The sequence below is a fragment of the Peromyscus leucopus genome, chromosome 13, assembly GCF_004664715.2.
Source record: "Peromyscus leucopus breed LL Stock chromosome 13, UCI_PerLeu_2.1, whole genome shotgun sequence".
NCBI classification, from domain to species: domain Eukaryota; kingdom Metazoa; phylum Chordata; class Mammalia; order Rodentia; family Cricetidae; genus Peromyscus; species Peromyscus leucopus.
In genome coordinates, this window is record NC_051074.1 from 21533737 (window position 1) to 21551179 (window position 17443).

A 17443-nucleotide genomic window follows, 5' to 3' on the forward strand; every position below is an offset into this window, starting at 1 on the left:
CACTCTCCACCTCAAGTACCCACACCAACTCTGTGCCAGCTGCTGGGCATGCAACTATTTCAAAGAAACGGTGCACAAGAAAAAGCTTTTTTTTTTTTTTTCTCAAATGGCTGTTGAATTTATTTCCTTGATCAATAATGACCCTGGCAAAAGTTAGTTACCCAACATTGAGACATTTGTAATGAAATACTAATTTTAAAAACCCATGATACCTTGATAGAAATTAGAGTTTACACAAACAAAAAAGAAGTCTTCAATATTGCCAGCAAATATAAAATGAATGTAGTATGTCTGACAGGACGCAGCAAGGCGTTTATACATTTATATTTGACACCTGATCATATTTCCAGTCACCATAATATCTTCTCTCCAGATTTAAAAAAATAGTATGCTGATTTCTATAACAAAGCTTTTTTTCCGTACAAAAATCAAATAATGGCCAACAAGTCACAACAGTGCAATAGGTAGAGGGTTAAAAAAAAAACAAAAACTGCATCAAACAGGTGCTGAAATAAATACTAACCGGGGGGACTAGAGCCCTCGTGTGGGTGTGTTTCTCACTGTACTGTGTGGAGTTGGTCTTCAGAGCCACAGGGGAGCTCCCACCGGGACCACCCATCTGGCAGTCCAACCCAGTCTGGCCAGCTGCCTAAGAGTCAGGCCTCCCAGACACCTTGGAGCCGCCCGAGCTAGCACAATCAGGAGGGGTCAGCTGCAGCTGTCACTTTCCCGCTGCTCGATGGTCAGAGGGATCCGTAAGCACTTCCTTGAGATGATTTGAGTAAAAACTTCTGTGTGAGAACATCTACATGGCTTATCCTGGCAGGTGTGCACACCCCAGCCCAAGCAAGCAACTCAATCATTCTGGTTTTCCTGGGAGGTCTGTTGAGTAAAGGTTTCTGGTTTGAGAAGCATCCTTTGTGTTAATGCCTCAGGGTCAAGGTGGTCACCTCTGACCACCTCGGTGGAAAGGCCTTTGCTGATCCCTGGCAGTGAGTGACTGGGCCTGTACGGTGGTGGCAGGCTCCACCGTACCCTCTACCTGCAACCACACAGGGCCATGGTGATGACTCACTGACAGACCTGATTCGGAACTGTAAAAGCAAAGCAGTACAGCCGCGGAAAGGAACACCCAGCGAGAGCCGTTTTTGGCCAGTCAGAAAATAGGAAGGAGGCAGCTCCCCACTGAACAATCTGCACCAGAAGGTGTGGAAGGCACAATCAAGAGTGGCCAGAGACCCTGTGGGGCTGGCGAGACCACGAGCGTCCACAAGGCAGGTGCAGAAGTGACCTGGTTTGGTTCCCACCCTTTGATAAGAGATCCTGATTCTGCTGTGATTTAAAAAAAAACAAAAACAAAAAAAAAAAAGCAAAGAAAGACAATTTTTGGTTTAAAAAGAAGCCACTCAAGGGTTAAAATAGTTATTTTGAACAGAGAAAATTAATTTTCGAATAAGCTGACACTATCTGGAAACTCATGTGTTCCCTGTAAGCCCCGGCTGTCCACTGCTTCACCCTCCCAGGGCCTGAGCCTGACAAGGAGCCAGGCGTGTGCAAGAGGAAGCATCTCTGAGAACCTCTGCAGCAGGTACGGCAGCCGAGTCAGCTGGCTCTCGCTTACAGTAAGACGCCCAGGGCCCGAGGCAGTTCAGATGGGCGTCTCCTTCCGGTCTTTGCTGGGGGAGGGCTTCACCTGCTCCTTAGCTGCTTTGACCTCGAGGACACCGTCACAGGGCGGGGGTCCTACGCCCCCTCGCCTCTCAGGCTCCTCGTCCTCCTGTAGCTGCTGCTCAGACTTGGCTCGCTGCATCTGGAGCAGTCGGAGCTGTACACGCAGCTCGATGATGGCCTCCCGCTCCTCGTGGACTGCCTGGTTCAGGTGGTTGTTCTTTATCTTAGAGAGTGGCAAAAGGGGGGACGGTTACCTCTCAAGTAAGGTCAGAAGGACAAGGAATCAGGGCAGAGCACAGGCTGCAAGCCATGCCACAGAAGGATCTAGTTCTATTTTAGCCAGCCTGGCTGGAGCAACAGAAGACAAGCACAGGAACATGCAAATGACCATATAAATACAGCTCTGAATGGGTGAGAATGTAAACTCTGCCTGGACGCAGAAGCAGTTGTTTTAGGAAGTATTTTAGTGTTTAAATAGGCTTTTTTCCCTTACACTGGTTTCTGAACAGCCTGCAAGGAGAGTACAAAGGTAATTTTAGCAGCAATTAGGAGAGGGAACTGCGATAAACGCTGAGATTGCTTTCCATGTCAAAGTCTGTCTTTATGACTACATCTGAAATGCGCTACTTAAATCCGTGGGAAACCACCATCACTTCTAAAGGATGTACACTCATTCAGCAGCGTTTGGTAATTCGAGAGTCGCGAATCCCAGGCTCTTGGCAGCCTTTGTTTCTGGCAGCAATTGCCCCCATCCATCAGAGCCCTCTCTCTGCCTTAGTATTTCCCAGCATGCTGAGCTGCTGGGTATGCCAGGTGACTAGGCCTTTGTTCAAATGGGGTGAACATGAGGATAAGCCCCACCTGCACACCTTGTCATGACATTGGGTGTGCCTGGACCCTTCTTCCTCTACTAAGAACGTGGCAAGACTCAGGGCAGCAACTCTGGCCCCAAGTGGGAAAGCTGTGTGAATAATGGGCCTACACAATCCACAATAAAACACCACACTAATTCTGCCATTTGTCCTCCTGCTGAGTAAAATGAAGAGATCAAACTAGGTGCCAATGTGGTCTTCTAAACAACAGAATCCCCAGCGACCCACATCTCACTCCTGCTTACTTCCTTTTCTGTTTTTGTTTTTAAACAAGGTCTCACTCTATAGACTAGGCTGGCCTCAGACTCAGAGACCCATCTGCCTCTGCCTTCCTGAGTGCTGCGATCACTAGCGGGTCCAGGTATGTATACACAGGTGCATACATATGGAGATCAGAGGACAACTTGTCTTCTTCTGACCCAGGTCCTCGGGCTACAGAGCAGCACACTCAGCTGCTGGGCCATCTCCCTGGTTCCCTGTGCCTCTCTCCCCAGGATGGACGCCCGCAGCGACAGGCGTTATCAACATCAGCAGCCTCCCCTCACACTGCCCACCCTCCACACAGGCAATGGATGGGCAGAGGTCCTGGGCAATTCTTAATATTATTTTTTAAATTTTATTTACTTTTATTTTTTGTGCATTGGTGTTTTGCCTGCATGGATGTATATGTGAATGTCAGATCCCAGGACTGGAGTTACAGATAGTTATGAGCTGCCATGTGGGTGCTGGGAATTGAACCCGGGTCCTCTGGAAGAACAGTCAGTGCTCTTAACCACTGAGCCATCTCTCCAGCCCCTGAAATAATAGTTTTCATATCTCTTGTTGTTAATTCACTCTGTAGACCAAGTTGGCCTCCAACTCAGAAATCCACCTGCCTCTGCCTCCTTAGTGCTGGGATTATAGGCTGGAGCCACTAGGCCCAGGTCTGTGCCACTCTTGACTTCCACGTGGGCATGGCTTCCCTCTCTTGGCAGCTCGATGCCCATGAATGAAGAAGCTGTCCCTCTGTTCACTGAGTCCTACACAAGACAGCGTTTTATCTGGGATGAGAAGGGAGGCCACGTAGATCAGCCTGTCCCTCCCCAGCACAGCAGCTGCCCAGCCGCCCAGCGCTTTCTGTCACACCTTCTACTCTGAGGCTCAAGGACTAGAAGACAACTGTCCCTCACTTTACCACTGGCTCTCACCATGCCAGGCTGCTGGGGATCACGGACAAGCACACTCACCTTTTAAAGACTCAAAAGAGAAAGGTCCATTTGGACACTAAGGTCACAGCTAGCACAACTCAAGCAGCCAAGCACACACTTTCACGCTGGGTAAGAAGGCCCTTGGACTCCTCTCTCCAAGTCTGCAGCAGGGAACAGGTAGTCTAGAGCACATTTTGGAAGTCTCTGATGTCTGGCTCTCGCGCTCCCAAACTCACCTCCAGCTCTTCATTCTGTCTCTGCAAGTCTTCCAGAATGATCTGCAGCTCCTCCTCGTCCTCGCTCTCGCTCTCGCTCTCGGAGGAGTACTCCTCAGTCTCGCTCCGCCCGTGCTGCTGGCGACTGTGAGGGGAGATAACAGGAATCCCACTGTGGCTTGCTGGCCAGTTCACTGAGGTCCACCCACACTCAGGAATCGACCTGATCCAATGCTCTTTTAAAACCTGCTAAGAAGCTTGGAGGGACTGACTTCAGATGCCCAGCTCCTTTACAGGAGTGTAAACAGTTCTGTTCAGATTTAAACACAGCATGGCTGGGGACTTCCAACCCTCCGGCTCTCCTTTACCTCTGGATCTCCGCAATCTCAGCGCGGAGGCGCTCAATCTCTTCCTTCTCCGAGGCGATCTGACGCCGCAGAAACTGCTCCATGGCCAGGAGCTCTTCCTGCTCAGTCAGGATCTCATTCTCCTGAAACGATTGGAGAACATCTTTCCAAGCTCTGGTAGAGGAAATGTCACCTTTCCAGGGTCGCCCACTCTGCTCAGTGCTGAACACAAGTTACTACAACCAAAACTACACTATTTCCTCAGAATCAAGAAAAGTTACACACAGTTATTTTGAGAGTGCCTGGACTCTTCTCAACAACAGAATGTATGCAAGGACCTGCTGTGGGCCCTTTGCAAGGCTCCCTGTGAACCTCCCACCCAAGACCAAGGATCCAATGTCAACTCTGCTTCAGCAGTTAGGAGGACTTGCTCTTCCTCCAGAGAGCGCAGCTCAGCTCCCAGCACTCACACTGGGGTACCCACAACCATATATATAAGCCCAGCCTCAGGGGACCCAAGACCTTCACTGGGCCTCGGCAGCTGTGGCTGGTACCAGTGTTAAGTGTAAGGCAGAGCAGGAAAGGGAGGTTACAGATCACTTCCTCACTGCACTCCACCATGCCCTCCAGACAGAAGAAAAACTCCACTTGACAGGCTAACCATTCCTAAACTGCCTGGCAGAGAATCACACGGAGAGAACCGCTATCTGAGCGCATCCACGGTCCTCCAGCCTGAAGAAAGCCGTCATGGGGAATGAGGAGCTGGAGGCAAAAGCTTCAGCATCCTTCCAGAGAAGGGGGAGGCCACCAGGTCACGCTCTAGTAAGCACTGAAAAGCTATCAAGACAGACACTTCTCCTCCGTGTTTAAACACACAGACATTTTCCCCTCGCCTCAGGGTACCTACAGATGTGGTTAATATTCCAAGAAACCTTGGAGAAAATAATCTGGAACTTATGCTCTCCTGCTGTCGTTGACATGAAGGTGTGAATCAAGGAAAATACCTACAACATAAACTTAGGTGTAGACTAAGACACTAGACGGAAGGTAGCGTCTCGTCCACACAACGTTTCAGCAAACACAGCCCAGGGTAGGGCCATAGGAGTCAACTGACATATCTGGTTTAAAAAGTCTATAGTTCGGCTTCTATTGGAAAAAGGATCAATAGATGACCTCGGAAACTAAGAGTTTCGCTTACCTGGGCAAGGAGGATGTTTATAACTTCCTCATTTTCGTTCATTTCTTCTTTGGAAACATCCTCCTTCGAAAGACTGGCTATCTCCTGTGCGATCTTGGTTTCACACTCCTGTCCAAGACAATAAATGGTGAACTGTTCAGCCCATGTGCAAAACAGTCAACAAACGTCCCTCTAACTTACCAAACTTAAAGAAAACCCTAGTGGTAGTCAGGTGCTATCCAACATGATGGATGGACATCTGCTAACTGGGCTTAGAATACAATGTGGGTAGAATCAGGCATGGTGGCACACCCTTTTAACCCTAGCACTTGGGAGGCAGAAGCAGGAGGAACTCTGTGAGTCTGAGGCCAGCCTGGGCTACAGAATGAGTTCCAAGAACAGCCAGGATGATATAGAAATACCGTCTCAAAAAACACAAACACAAAACCAAACAAAAAGAGTATAATATGGATAGAGATGGCAAGGTGGCTCAATGGTAAAGACACTGGCTGTCAGGAAGCCTGACAACCTGAGCTCATCCCCTCCCCAGGACCACATGATGGACAGCACCGACTCCTGAAAGCTGTCCTTTGTCATCTGCATGTATGTTGTGGCATGTCCATACCCACATGCACACAAACACACAAATAATTAAAAATTTTAAAGTAGGGGGCTGGAGAGATGGCTCAGTGGTTAAGAGCACTGGCTGCTCTTCCAGAGAACTTGAGTTCAATTCCCAGCAACCACATGGTGGCTCACAGCCATCTATAATGAGATCTGATGTCCTCTTCTGGCAGGCAGGTGTACATGCAAATAGAGCACTCAGACACATAAAATACACAAATTAATAAATCTTAATTTTTTTTTTTTTTTTTTTGGTTTTTCAATATAGTGTTTCTCTGGGTCGTTTGGAGCCTGTCCTGGAACTCACTCTGTAGACCAGGCTGGCCTTGAACTCAGAGATCCACCTGCCTCTGCCTCGAAAGTGCTGGGACTAAAGGCATGAGCCACCACACCTGGCCAAAAAAAAATTTGTCTTTAAGTAAGAAAAGAACATAACATGGTTACCTTGGTCTGTGGCTGCACTATGAAAAATGCTCAGTTCTGATGAATATGCTCACGACTCACGACTTCGGGACCATGTGTGATACCTTGAAGGGATCTTCTAGGACTGTCAAAATTCTAAGTGCCTGATTTTACAATCAAGGAACCACACCACCACCCTTTGTTAGGAAGCATCCCCTTCGCTCCACTCTCTGTTGATGCCCAGCAAGTACAGACCTGCTTTCTATCCTACAGTCTCTCTCCACTCAGATGAACTGACTCGGTCAGTAAGTATGCTCTCTAGCTGCATACTCGGCTTTTAGATGCTTCTGGCTACTATGTTGATGTGAGGAGTTGCTGAGTGATGGCCAAGGCATGGGTGCACCTCAACTTACTTATCTACTCACCAGAAGGGCTCCATTGCTTTTAGCTGTTATGAACGCTTGACACATGTTTTGTGAAGGCTTATGGGTTGGTGCTCTCTTAGAAGATAAATTTCTGGGTTATATGATAAATAATCATGTTTCATTTTATAAGAAAGTGCCAAGATGATATCGTGGTTTAAACTGATACTACTTTTTCTTAATTTTAGACATTAATCCACTGAATGATGCTACTTCTGTCTTTAAGTCATTTCTCCCTCAAAGGTGAAGTCAACATGTTAGACCTGGGTGCATAGCTACAAAATAAACAAAAAAGAAGAAGAAAGCGAGAAGAGGGAATGGTGGGTAGGGAACAGAAGCTGACAGAAGGAAGCTATCCATTCCTTTTCATACTCCATACTGCCTCTGGTTTCAATCCAAAGTTCTGTGTGTGCTATGTGTGCACACGCACAAATGTGTGTATTTGTGTATTGGGGTGCAGTGTGTAGAGGCTGGAAGTCATTTGTTGGGTGTCATTCCTCAATCAGTTCTCTACCTTATTTATTTGAGCTAATGTCTCGGACTGAACCTGGAACTCACAGGTTCATCTCGAGTAGCTGGCCTTCAAGTTCAGGGAGTCTCCTGTCTCCACCTCCCCAGAGCAGGATCACAAGCATAAGCATTGCATGTGGCTTCTATGTGGGTGCTGGGATCACAAGCATAAATACTGCATATGGATTCTACGTGGGTGCTGAGATCACAGCATAAGTACTGCATATGGATTCTACGTGGGTGCTGAGATCACAGCATAAGTACTGCATATGGATTCTACATGGGTGCTGGGATCACAGCATAAGTGCTGCGTCTGGCTTTTACGTGGGTGCTGCCGACTGAATTCTAGTCGTTGGTTTTGCAAAAGCAAGCGCTTCACCAACTGAGCCGTCTCACAGCCCTTGTTAGGAATAAAAGAAGCCATGTTCTTCTACTCAAAACAGATGCACAACTAAGACACAAAAGCCAAAGTCTAAGTCAAGGACTCATCACACAAGGGCTGCTGGATGGTGCCCTACGACCAACAGCTGCAACTGCCCTGTGACACTTGGGCAGCTGGTCACTAAGACCTGAGCCCAAAGCCAAGCAGGTGACCCAGGGTGACCCACGCCTGGAATCTAGCACTGGGGAGGCAGAGGCAGCAGGATCAAGAGTTCAAGGTCATCCTGGCTGTACAACAATCCTGACAATATCACAGGCCACATGAGATCCTACTTAAAAACAAGAGGCCACAGGACACGGGAAACAAGAGACAGGCCATCTAGTGAGCTGGAGAGAACAGGCTACGCAAAGGCTCCTACTAGCCCACACGTCCTGACACACGAAGGGCAGGTTAAAGTCGAGTTTGAGCGCAGTACAACCTACTCGCAACAGAGCCTGTGACCTTGGAGCAAAGGACATCGGTGGCTGTCCTGAAATGGAACCATCGCAGCCATCCACTACTCCACTCTCCAGGTCTGAGATCTTAACTAGTGTCTGTGGAATGAGCCACTTAAATCTTCTTGTGGGATCTGCATGCAGACTGCAGGATCTTCCAGGGATGTGTATTTTAGCTTGGGTGTGCCCAGGAAACAGAGTCCAGAACCAAGCCTCACAAAAGCACTAAACTAGGACAAAACCCAGAGAGTGACTTGTGTCTTCCTTACGCAGCAGCAGCTGCACACAGTTCTCCCCCTGCTGTGCAGAATCCTCCTGGGCCTTCATCCCTGAACTCCCATCAAGACTCAAACTCCCCTGAAGTCCCCAAGGTCTCACACCCAGCCTGCTTCTCACCCTTAGAAAGCTGTTTACAGACAGGAAATAAAAAACAACAAAACACCTTCTTAATTAAAAAAAAAAAATCCTTCTAAACTTAATGAAACACTTGATTTATACCAAGCTAAAATGTGAACAACACAGAATAAGAACATTTATGTGAATAAATTTCCCACCACAGAATTTAACATCAACAAGTATGTATCTATTACTTTTAAAAGAATATTATTTTAACTATGTAAAAATATCCTACATTTGTTTAGGTTGCATAATATTACTTTAACTATGTAAAGGTGTTTACTTGTTTATGCTGCATTTGTTTAACTAGGTAAAGATGTGTTGCTGTTGCACCTTGCCTGCCCAAGGCACTGATTGGTCTAATAAAAAGCTAAACAGCCAATAGCCAGGCAGTAGAGGGATAGGTGGGACAGGCGGGCAGAGAGAATAAGTAGGAGAAATCTAGGCTGGAGAGAGAATGAGGGAGAAAGAGAGGGAGACATCCAGGGCCAGCCAGGCAGCTGCCAGATAGACACAGAGGGAGCAGGAAAGTAGGACAGACAGAATGAAAGAAAGGTAAACAGCCCCAAGCCAAGGCAAACCACAGATGAAGAAACAGGTTAAATTAAGTTATAAGAGCTAGTGGGACAGCATAAGACGAGGCCGAGCATTCGTAACTACTATTAGATCTCCGTGTCACGACTTGGGGGCTGTCAGTCCGAGAAAGCCTGCCTGCCACACAGCAGTGTCAAGAGGACTCCCCACACTCGGCACCTTTACTAGACACAGGCTGTAAGACAGTAAGTAACTCACCTGTCTTTTAGCTTCCCTCAGTTTTCTCTTGAGGGCAGTCAGAATCCTTTGTACTTCCCACAATCTTTCTTCTTTAGATAAGTCCTTTATCCCGCCCTGCAGATCTCGATGTAAACAATTCAAAAGAAACTCCTAGAAAACAAAAGGACACATGGAATGCTGTTCAGTGTCTTACGGAAAAGCAGCACATGCAGCTTCTATGATGAAGAACCAGCTCTCTGAAGAGAAATAGCAGCGACAATTATTCTTCCCACAAGGACTCCGCTGACCTACAAACCCATCCTCATTTGCTTTACCTGGGAACTAGACCCTCATTCATTTGTTCCTAGTGGTCCAATAAGCAATTAATTCACGTCCTTGACTCTGTTTCCCCCTCATAGCAACTGAGAAGGAGAACTCAGTAGACAGAAGAAAAACAGGCATGCGATAATGTCCATGCAAACACAATGTATGCAAGCTTTTTATTCAGTCCTGAATTTCTTACCAAGGTAGCCTCAGTCTCTCCACCTCCCCCTACACACACACACACACACACACACACACACACACACACACACACACACTTACTGGGTTTCTTTTAGACATCAAAGTAGCATTATGGGAAAACTCAGGTTTTGAACTAAATCTTAGTTACACAGTCTAGAAATTATGCCACAGAGTAAATTACTAAAATCCCCTTTCCAGTATTTTAGCTGTAAAATATTATGGATAACAGCACCTTGTCTAGAAAAACAATTTTTTTTTCCTTTTTTGGTTTTTCGAGACAAGAGTTTCTCTGTGTAGCTTTGGAGTCTTTCCTGGAACTCACTCTGTAGCCCAGGCTGGCCTCGAACTCACAGAGATCTGCCTGCTTCTGCCTCCCAAGTGCTGGGATTAAAGGCATTCACCACCACCACCACCCGGCTGAAAAGCAAACATTTTTGAGATCCTGGCTGTGGGACTAAGTCCTTCCCATGCATTATCTCCCACATTAATTCCAGAGCTCATTCATTTCTTAAGCATTTCCAAGGCTTAAGAAAGTTGAACAATTTGCCTAAAATTGGCATGTCAGGAATGAGCACAGGAACTTAAAACCAATTCTTACAGTTTAAAATCCTATGGCCTTTCCACCATGGTTGTTTACTCATACGGCGTAAGGAGGGCCAGCGAAGAAGCAGGCAGGGAAGGGTAAAGAGAGGGCGGGGTCAGGGCGGCGGAAGGGCAGGGCCAAGTACACACCTGTCTCCTGATCTCTTCCTTGATGCCTGCCTGGGTCTCTGGCAGCGTGGGCATGGTAGCCATGTTGGACCAACGCAGAGGCCTTGTTACTTGCTTTAGGACCACAGCGCCAAAGAGTTCTTGCACATGTGTGAAAAGCACATACAGGACACGGTTGCTGATCTGCAGAAAATAGATCAGAGTTGCAGAAAACTGCAGAAGCCATCTTTCACTCCCCTGCATCAGTCACAGGCGCATCCTCTAATCCTGGACACAGAAGAGGGAATTCTCCACAGGAGGGACAACAGGGGCTTTCCGAATTCATGATCAATTTAAGAAGGCAATACGAAAGCCTGACTTAATGTACTCAAGAACCATAAAGGACACGACACACATTACCACCCATCTGCACTCTCCAGTCACCCGTTGACAGGCTTTAACTCTCTAGTGAGCATTTCCATTGTTTTGAGACCTTTCTACACCCAGGTGGGTGGAGCACCTTCAGGGTATGCACAGAGCTGGCAGCCTCTCGTAACACAGGCACCAGTGTTCCAGGATGTTCCCAGACTCGGAAGCCAGGGCTGCAGGATGGCTGGACAACTAAGAGAAGGCAGGTTTTTCCTGCTCAAACTTTCTCTTAAAATCCTCCTGGAGCTTCTGTGGTAAAAGCATCACATTATGAAACCCAAATTCTGAAACCCAGGCTAACAAAAATTTTAGCTGATAAATTTAACAACTGTTTCCCTGGGCGGTAATGGTGTATGCCTTTAATCCCAGAAGGCAGAGGCATGCGGATCTCTGTGAGTTCCAGGACAGCCAGGGCTACACAGAGAACCTGACTTGAAAACAAAAAAAAAGAAAAAGAAAAAGAAAAAGAAACAGTTTGTTTTCAAAACCACTAACTAATGAAAAATCTTTAATCAGAGAAAATAGCCTCTTATAATAGTAACAATGACACACAGTCAGGATCTCACATACCAACCGAAAAAGGGGCTTCAGTTAAAGATTAGAGCCAGGTAGTGATGGCACACACCTTAAATCCCAACACTTGGGAGACAGAGGCAGAAGATCTCTGTGAGTTCAAGGCCAGCCTGGTCTACAGAGCGAGTTCCAGGACAGCCAGGGCTACACAGAGAAACCCTGTCTCAGAAAACAAAAACAAACGAACAAAAAAATTCGACCTATTGTCTTTTTTTTTTTTTTTTTTTTGACACAGTACAATATCCTTTACTGTAAAGGCAAACACAGTCTCTGACAACATCCTTGAGTAATGAGGAGGGACAGGAGGCCAGGAAGACAGCTTAGTCAGAAACCCATCATGCAGACACCAAGGCCTGAGTGCAGCCTCCCTAATCCACATGGGGCACACACTTGCAATCCCAGTGGGAGGCAGGGCAGAACAGCTGCCCAGCCCGCTTAGCCTGTTTGTCAGTTGAGGCCAGTGAGAAACTGTCTAAAGGAGAAAAAAAGGGGAGATGGTTGGTGTCAAAGGAACAATACCTCAGTTTGTCCTACAACCTCCAGGTAAGTATGCATGTACCCACATGTGCAGACACACACACATGCAATTCCCACCTACGAACTTGAATACACATACACAAAGGGAAACCAGAGATGCTGTCAGGCCTGAACACACGAACGAACGAACGAACACACACACACACACACACACACACACACACACACACACACACACACACACACAGAAACCAGAGATGCTCTGTCAGGCTTATCCATTATTCACCTCCTTGGATTCACTGTCTCACACACAGCTCAGCAGCTGACTCCTTCCCATACCTGGACGGTTGGGCTAAGCACTATGGAGATGTTCTGGATGTTCATCTTCGTTTCTAGCTCCTTTGCGATGACATGGTCCATGTGCACAATGAGCCAGGAAATCAGAAGGTGGTTACACTCTGGCAGTTCCTTGAGCAAGCGCTGGAATTCCTGCACTTTCTCCATCTCCGTGGTCCTCCCACAAGCCTCTTCAAAACGGGGCATAAGCTCTTTGGTAAGCAAATTCTCTGGAAGGTCTCGCAAATACTGCTTCAGCAAACTGGCTACAGTGTTAGGCTCATATTCTTCCAAGTTTGGAGACTCCTCTCGGTCATACGCTGCTTTTAGCTCATCTACCTTTGATTTGATTCCTTAAAAAATGAAATTGAGACGAGAGAGAAATCAGACTGCTTTCTTCATCACTACACACACCTGCCGCAGAGACTCTGGGACTGCCAGTAACCACCTCTGGGAGCCGGTGTGGTGGCTTACCCCGCAATCTCAGCACTGAGGCATGAGGACTGTGCCAGTTCAAGGCCAGTCTGGGCTCCTAGCAAGACCTTGCTCAGAACTAAGGAAGAGCCCTCCTGGGAGGAATCAGGACTGCACATGAGGACCTCCCAACAAACACAAGCACATAAAACCCGAACTGCAAAACTTAATACTCGCAGAAGTCATGGTATATTAAGAAATTATGCTTTCCAGGAAAAATTTAAATAATAATGGCAATTAGATAAAAATTCAGGGGGAAATGAAGCTATAATCCAAGCATATACACTGTACATAGAAAGCCAACTTTCTACATCCTCACGAGACAGACAATGTAAAATGAAGCTAAGCTCTCTCACGTGTAGCTTATCCCCAGGTCAGCAGACCAGCTGCTTCTTTGTAAATAAGAGTTATTCTGTAATGTAAAACAAAGTTTCCTAGCTTAACGGACTCACTGGAAACTGTCTCCACCATGTAACACCCACCGAATTTCCATTTTAAAGTTTGAATTCTTTAAGTGTTTTCTTAATCTGAACCAAGCTAGAACAAGAAAATAGTCAGGGCTTCTAGAACACAACCGTTTGGTTCTTCATATTGCACTGAAAAAGTAACATCTATTTCAGAGTTTATGACTTCAGTCCCATTGTATTAAGTGACATAATTCAGTGATGGTGATAACAGCTTTGTGTTCTTTTAACACTTAAAACCAACTACACAGAGCAAGCTACAGATTAGAGCTGACAGTGTCAAGTGCAGACTGTCATCTAATCCCAACACTTTAATCAATCTGATGCTCACATTTGGACTTGACATTTCCACCGTATGTGCAGAGACCTTCAACGGCATTATAATAAGTCTGTTCCTTACCTAGATTGACAAGACTAAATCAATGGCACTAAATATGAAGATAGCAGCATGTCTTATTTCGACGGTCTTTATTTTGAGATAGAAAAGAATTTCCATTTTTCTTATTTTTTTTTTTAAAGATTTATTTATTATGTATACAGTGTTCTGCTTGCGTGTATCCTTTCAGGCCAGAAGAGGGCACCAGATCTCATTACAGATGGTTGTGAGCCACCATGTGGTTGCTGGGAATTGAACTCAGGACTTCTGGAAGAACAGCCAGTGCTCTTAACCACTGAGCCATCTCTCCAGCCCCATTTTTCTTATTTTTATAACAATCTGGATAACACAAGATTAAGAGCAACTTTCACCGCGACTAGCCAGAGCGCACCTCTCCCTCTCGTGTATTACGTTGCTGGCCATGGTTGGGGGAGAGAAGGTCTCACTAGGTTGTGGCCCAAGCTGGCCTTAAACAACTCACAGCCCTCCTGCATCTACCTCTTGATACCAGGTTCACCAGCATGCTCCACCACACACACTTTTCATTTATTCCTCCCCATAGACAATTTTATAAAAACGTTTGTCTTTTAAAAACTGGAAACTTCAAATAAGGAATTCCATTGAGAAATACAGTAGTATAAAGTATATTTTTCCCCCAAGACAGGGTTACTCTGTGTAGCCTTGTCTGTCCTGGAACTCGCTCTGTAGACCAGGATGGCCTCGAACTCACAGAGATCCGCCTGCCTCTGCCTCCTGAGTGCTGAGATTAAAGGTGTGAGCCACCACTGCCTGGTGTATAAAGGTACACTTTAATCTAGAAAGTATAATGAAGAAAATTATAAAATAATTTAGTTATTATATAATAATTTATAAAATAATAAAATACAGAAAATTATTGAAATTGTATTTCATGTTAGCATTTACTTGTTTGTTTATATGTGTATGGGTGCTTTGCCTCCTAAGTCTATGCATCAAGTGCATGTCTGGTGCCCAGAGGCCTGAAGGGGGTGTCAAATCCCCTGAAACTGGAGTTACAGAGTTGTGAATTGCCATACAGGTGCTGGGAATTGAAGCAGGGTCCTCTGGAAAGCAGCCAGTGATCTTAACAGCTGAGCTCTCTCTCCAGGCCCTTTCACATTAGTTTTTAATTGGAACTAACTTATGAGAACCAAAAATCTCCAGCAAAAAACCATTACAGGATAGGCATTCAAACGGCAAAGCCAGGGTTAGGGGCTGTGGATGCAGCTGAGTGGCAGAGCCGTGGCTTAGCGTGTACAAGGGCCCTGGGCGGAATCCCTCGTACAGACAAGGAGGGCAGAGAGGAGACACAGCTCCACTGTTCCATCACGGAGTCAGTGTAGGAACCACTGACTGCTCTCACAAACAGGAGACTATCTATTAGGAACGATGTGATTATCCAAAAGACGCAAATATCAAAAACAGGTCAGAAACCAAAGGGTTTTTTGAAGAAAGCTACAGAAAATCTTTGGAGAAACTTGCACCCCACCCTCCAAATGTCTCCATGCTTATCAAGATCATGTGGGAAACAGCTTCTATCACTGTTGAAACCTTCAAAACATTTCAATACATAACAAATGCTCAAAAATCAAATTTGCAAGTCTGTGTTTAATTTTATATGGAAGCAAGAAATTATACATTTCAATACACTGTGTGCTTTACTTTCTATAAAACAGTAGCAACGCAGATGTTTATCTACTGGGTCATATCAATGTTATCATAAATATCAACTCTATCAGCTGAAAAGAATATGAACCAATTAAGTACAAAACTTGCTCAATCATTCTCCTTGTTCTAAATGTGTATGACTTACACACACACACACACACACACACACACACACACACACACACACACGAAGAGAGGTGTGGTCAAAGGACTTCATAAAAATAGCCCTCTATGGGAACACAGTGACTGATGTACAGCCACTGTCCAGCTTGGGACCTGAATCCCATGTGAGCACGAAACTCATGCTGCTTTGGAGAACTTCTGAATAATTATACGCTGCTTGATTTTAGAGATGCAATATGAAACACATTCTGACCAAGGACGACCACGATGGTCCACATAAACTCTATGGAGATGAACGGGTCATCAGTTTCACTGGCGTACAGTAGCTGTTCGTAGCTGACAAAGCATTCACATTTAGGGCCCGGCTACTTAGAAATAGCACTTCACATCTTTAGTCAGGCTAAGGAAACAGAACATGGCTGTGTCTGTATCTCTTGGCTGAGAAGCTTCCTTCACACAGATCTCAGCCTCCCCATCTAGACCTAGGCTTAGAAAGAAGTCAAGACAAGGCTTGGCGCGCCATCCTGACAGGTGATACAGCCCCTACGCCTCATTCTGCCCAGCTGCTGGGAGCTGGAATGACCTCGGATTAATCCTAATGGAAGGAGACAGCGTGAAAACCAAATATGGCAGACGGGGTTAGGCAACTGGAAGGACCAAGGACGTGATAAGGTTTAGGATCCAAGCCAAAATGTCCCTCACCAAAAGTTAACATTCTTTCCTTACTTAACAATGAGGTTAATTTTTTTAAACCACCAAGCAAACCGTGTGTCCCCGATACCTGAAACTCTGTAGATGCCTTCACACTTCATGCCGTGCTTCTCCATGTAGTCGATGCACTCCCGGAAGACAGCGGGCAAACGGACGCCATCGTACATCATGGTCCTCTCGACCGCGTCAGCCAAGGGAACACCAAAAATGGGTCTGAGACTCGGCACGTCGACCTGAGGCACCTCCGGCTCCTGGATTGGCTTTTTCTTTTTCTTCTTCTCTTTCCACTGTTTAACAACGTCAGCTGCCGTCAAGTCTTTAGATTTCTTCTCTTTATGCTTTTCCTCTTTGTGCTTTTCCTCTTTATGCTTTTCTTCTTTGGGTTTTTCTTTGATTTTAAAATCCTTCTCCTTCTTTTTAGAGAAGCTGGGCTTCTTGAACACATGGATTCCCTTGGACCTCTTCATCTTGGACGGACTTTCGGCTTCATCCCCAGAGCTGTCTTCCTGGAAGGCAGCATAGCCTTCAGCTGCCAAAGAAATGCAGTAGATAGAAGTTACATTTCTAATGTCAACGTCCACATGCTCCTAAAAAGAACCAACAGGTGCCACCTGGCAGCAGCTGGGCACCTTGCTTTTCACCTTGGGGCCTCCAGAAAACCAGCCAAGAAACAATGGTGTGGTGGCACCTAATGACCACAAGAGGGCAACAGACGGCAGTTGTCCTTGCAAAAGCACTGGGGAGAGGAAAGCAGCTGTGTATCTCACCACGAATGCATGCGTGCAGGCAGAGTTCTGGGAAACAAGCATGGACACCCAGGGAGCACCGAGCAGAGAGCACTGGGAAACAAGCATGGACACCCAGGGAGCACCGAGCAGAGAGCACTGGGAAACAAGCATGGACACCCAGGGAGCACCGAGCAGAGAGCACTGGGAAACAAGCATGGACACCCAGGGAGCACCAAGCAGAGAGCACTGGGAAACAAGCATGGACACCCAGGGAGCACCGAGCAGAGAGCACTGACAGAAGAATCCTGCCTGTTGGTCCCTTAACTGGAGGCACTCGTGAAGCACAGCACAGACCGCACAGCTTTTAGGTGCTCCCGTTACTCCTCTATCACCCTTTGC

The 17443-nt window shown here is 46.4% G+C and overlaps 1 protein-coding gene across 1 annotated transcript in view; it reads right to left on the reverse strand.

The window, feature by feature from the left end:
* Nucleotides 1–292: 292 nt before the first annotated feature.
* Nucleotides 293–17443, reverse strand: part of Ralbp1 (ralA binding protein 1) — a 46928-nt gene continuing 29777 nt past the window's right edge. Inside the window, exons 3-10 of the mRNA XM_028873979.2 lie at nucleotides 16387–16845; nucleotides 12486–12835; nucleotides 10710–10871; nucleotides 9492–9623; nucleotides 5491–5598; nucleotides 4314–4435; nucleotides 3967–4090; nucleotides 293–1894 (exon numbers count right to left, since the gene is read on the reverse strand). Of these exons, the coding sequence (XP_028729812.1) occupies nucleotides 1649–1894; nucleotides 3967–4090; nucleotides 4314–4435; nucleotides 5491–5598; nucleotides 9492–9623; nucleotides 10710–10871; nucleotides 12486–12835; nucleotides 16387–16845 (1703 nt within the window). The 3' untranslated portion in view covers nucleotides 293–1648. The remainder of the gene's footprint in view (nucleotides 1895–3966; nucleotides 4091–4313; nucleotides 4436–5490; nucleotides 5599–9491; nucleotides 9624–10709; nucleotides 10872–12485; nucleotides 12836–16386; nucleotides 16846–17443) is intronic.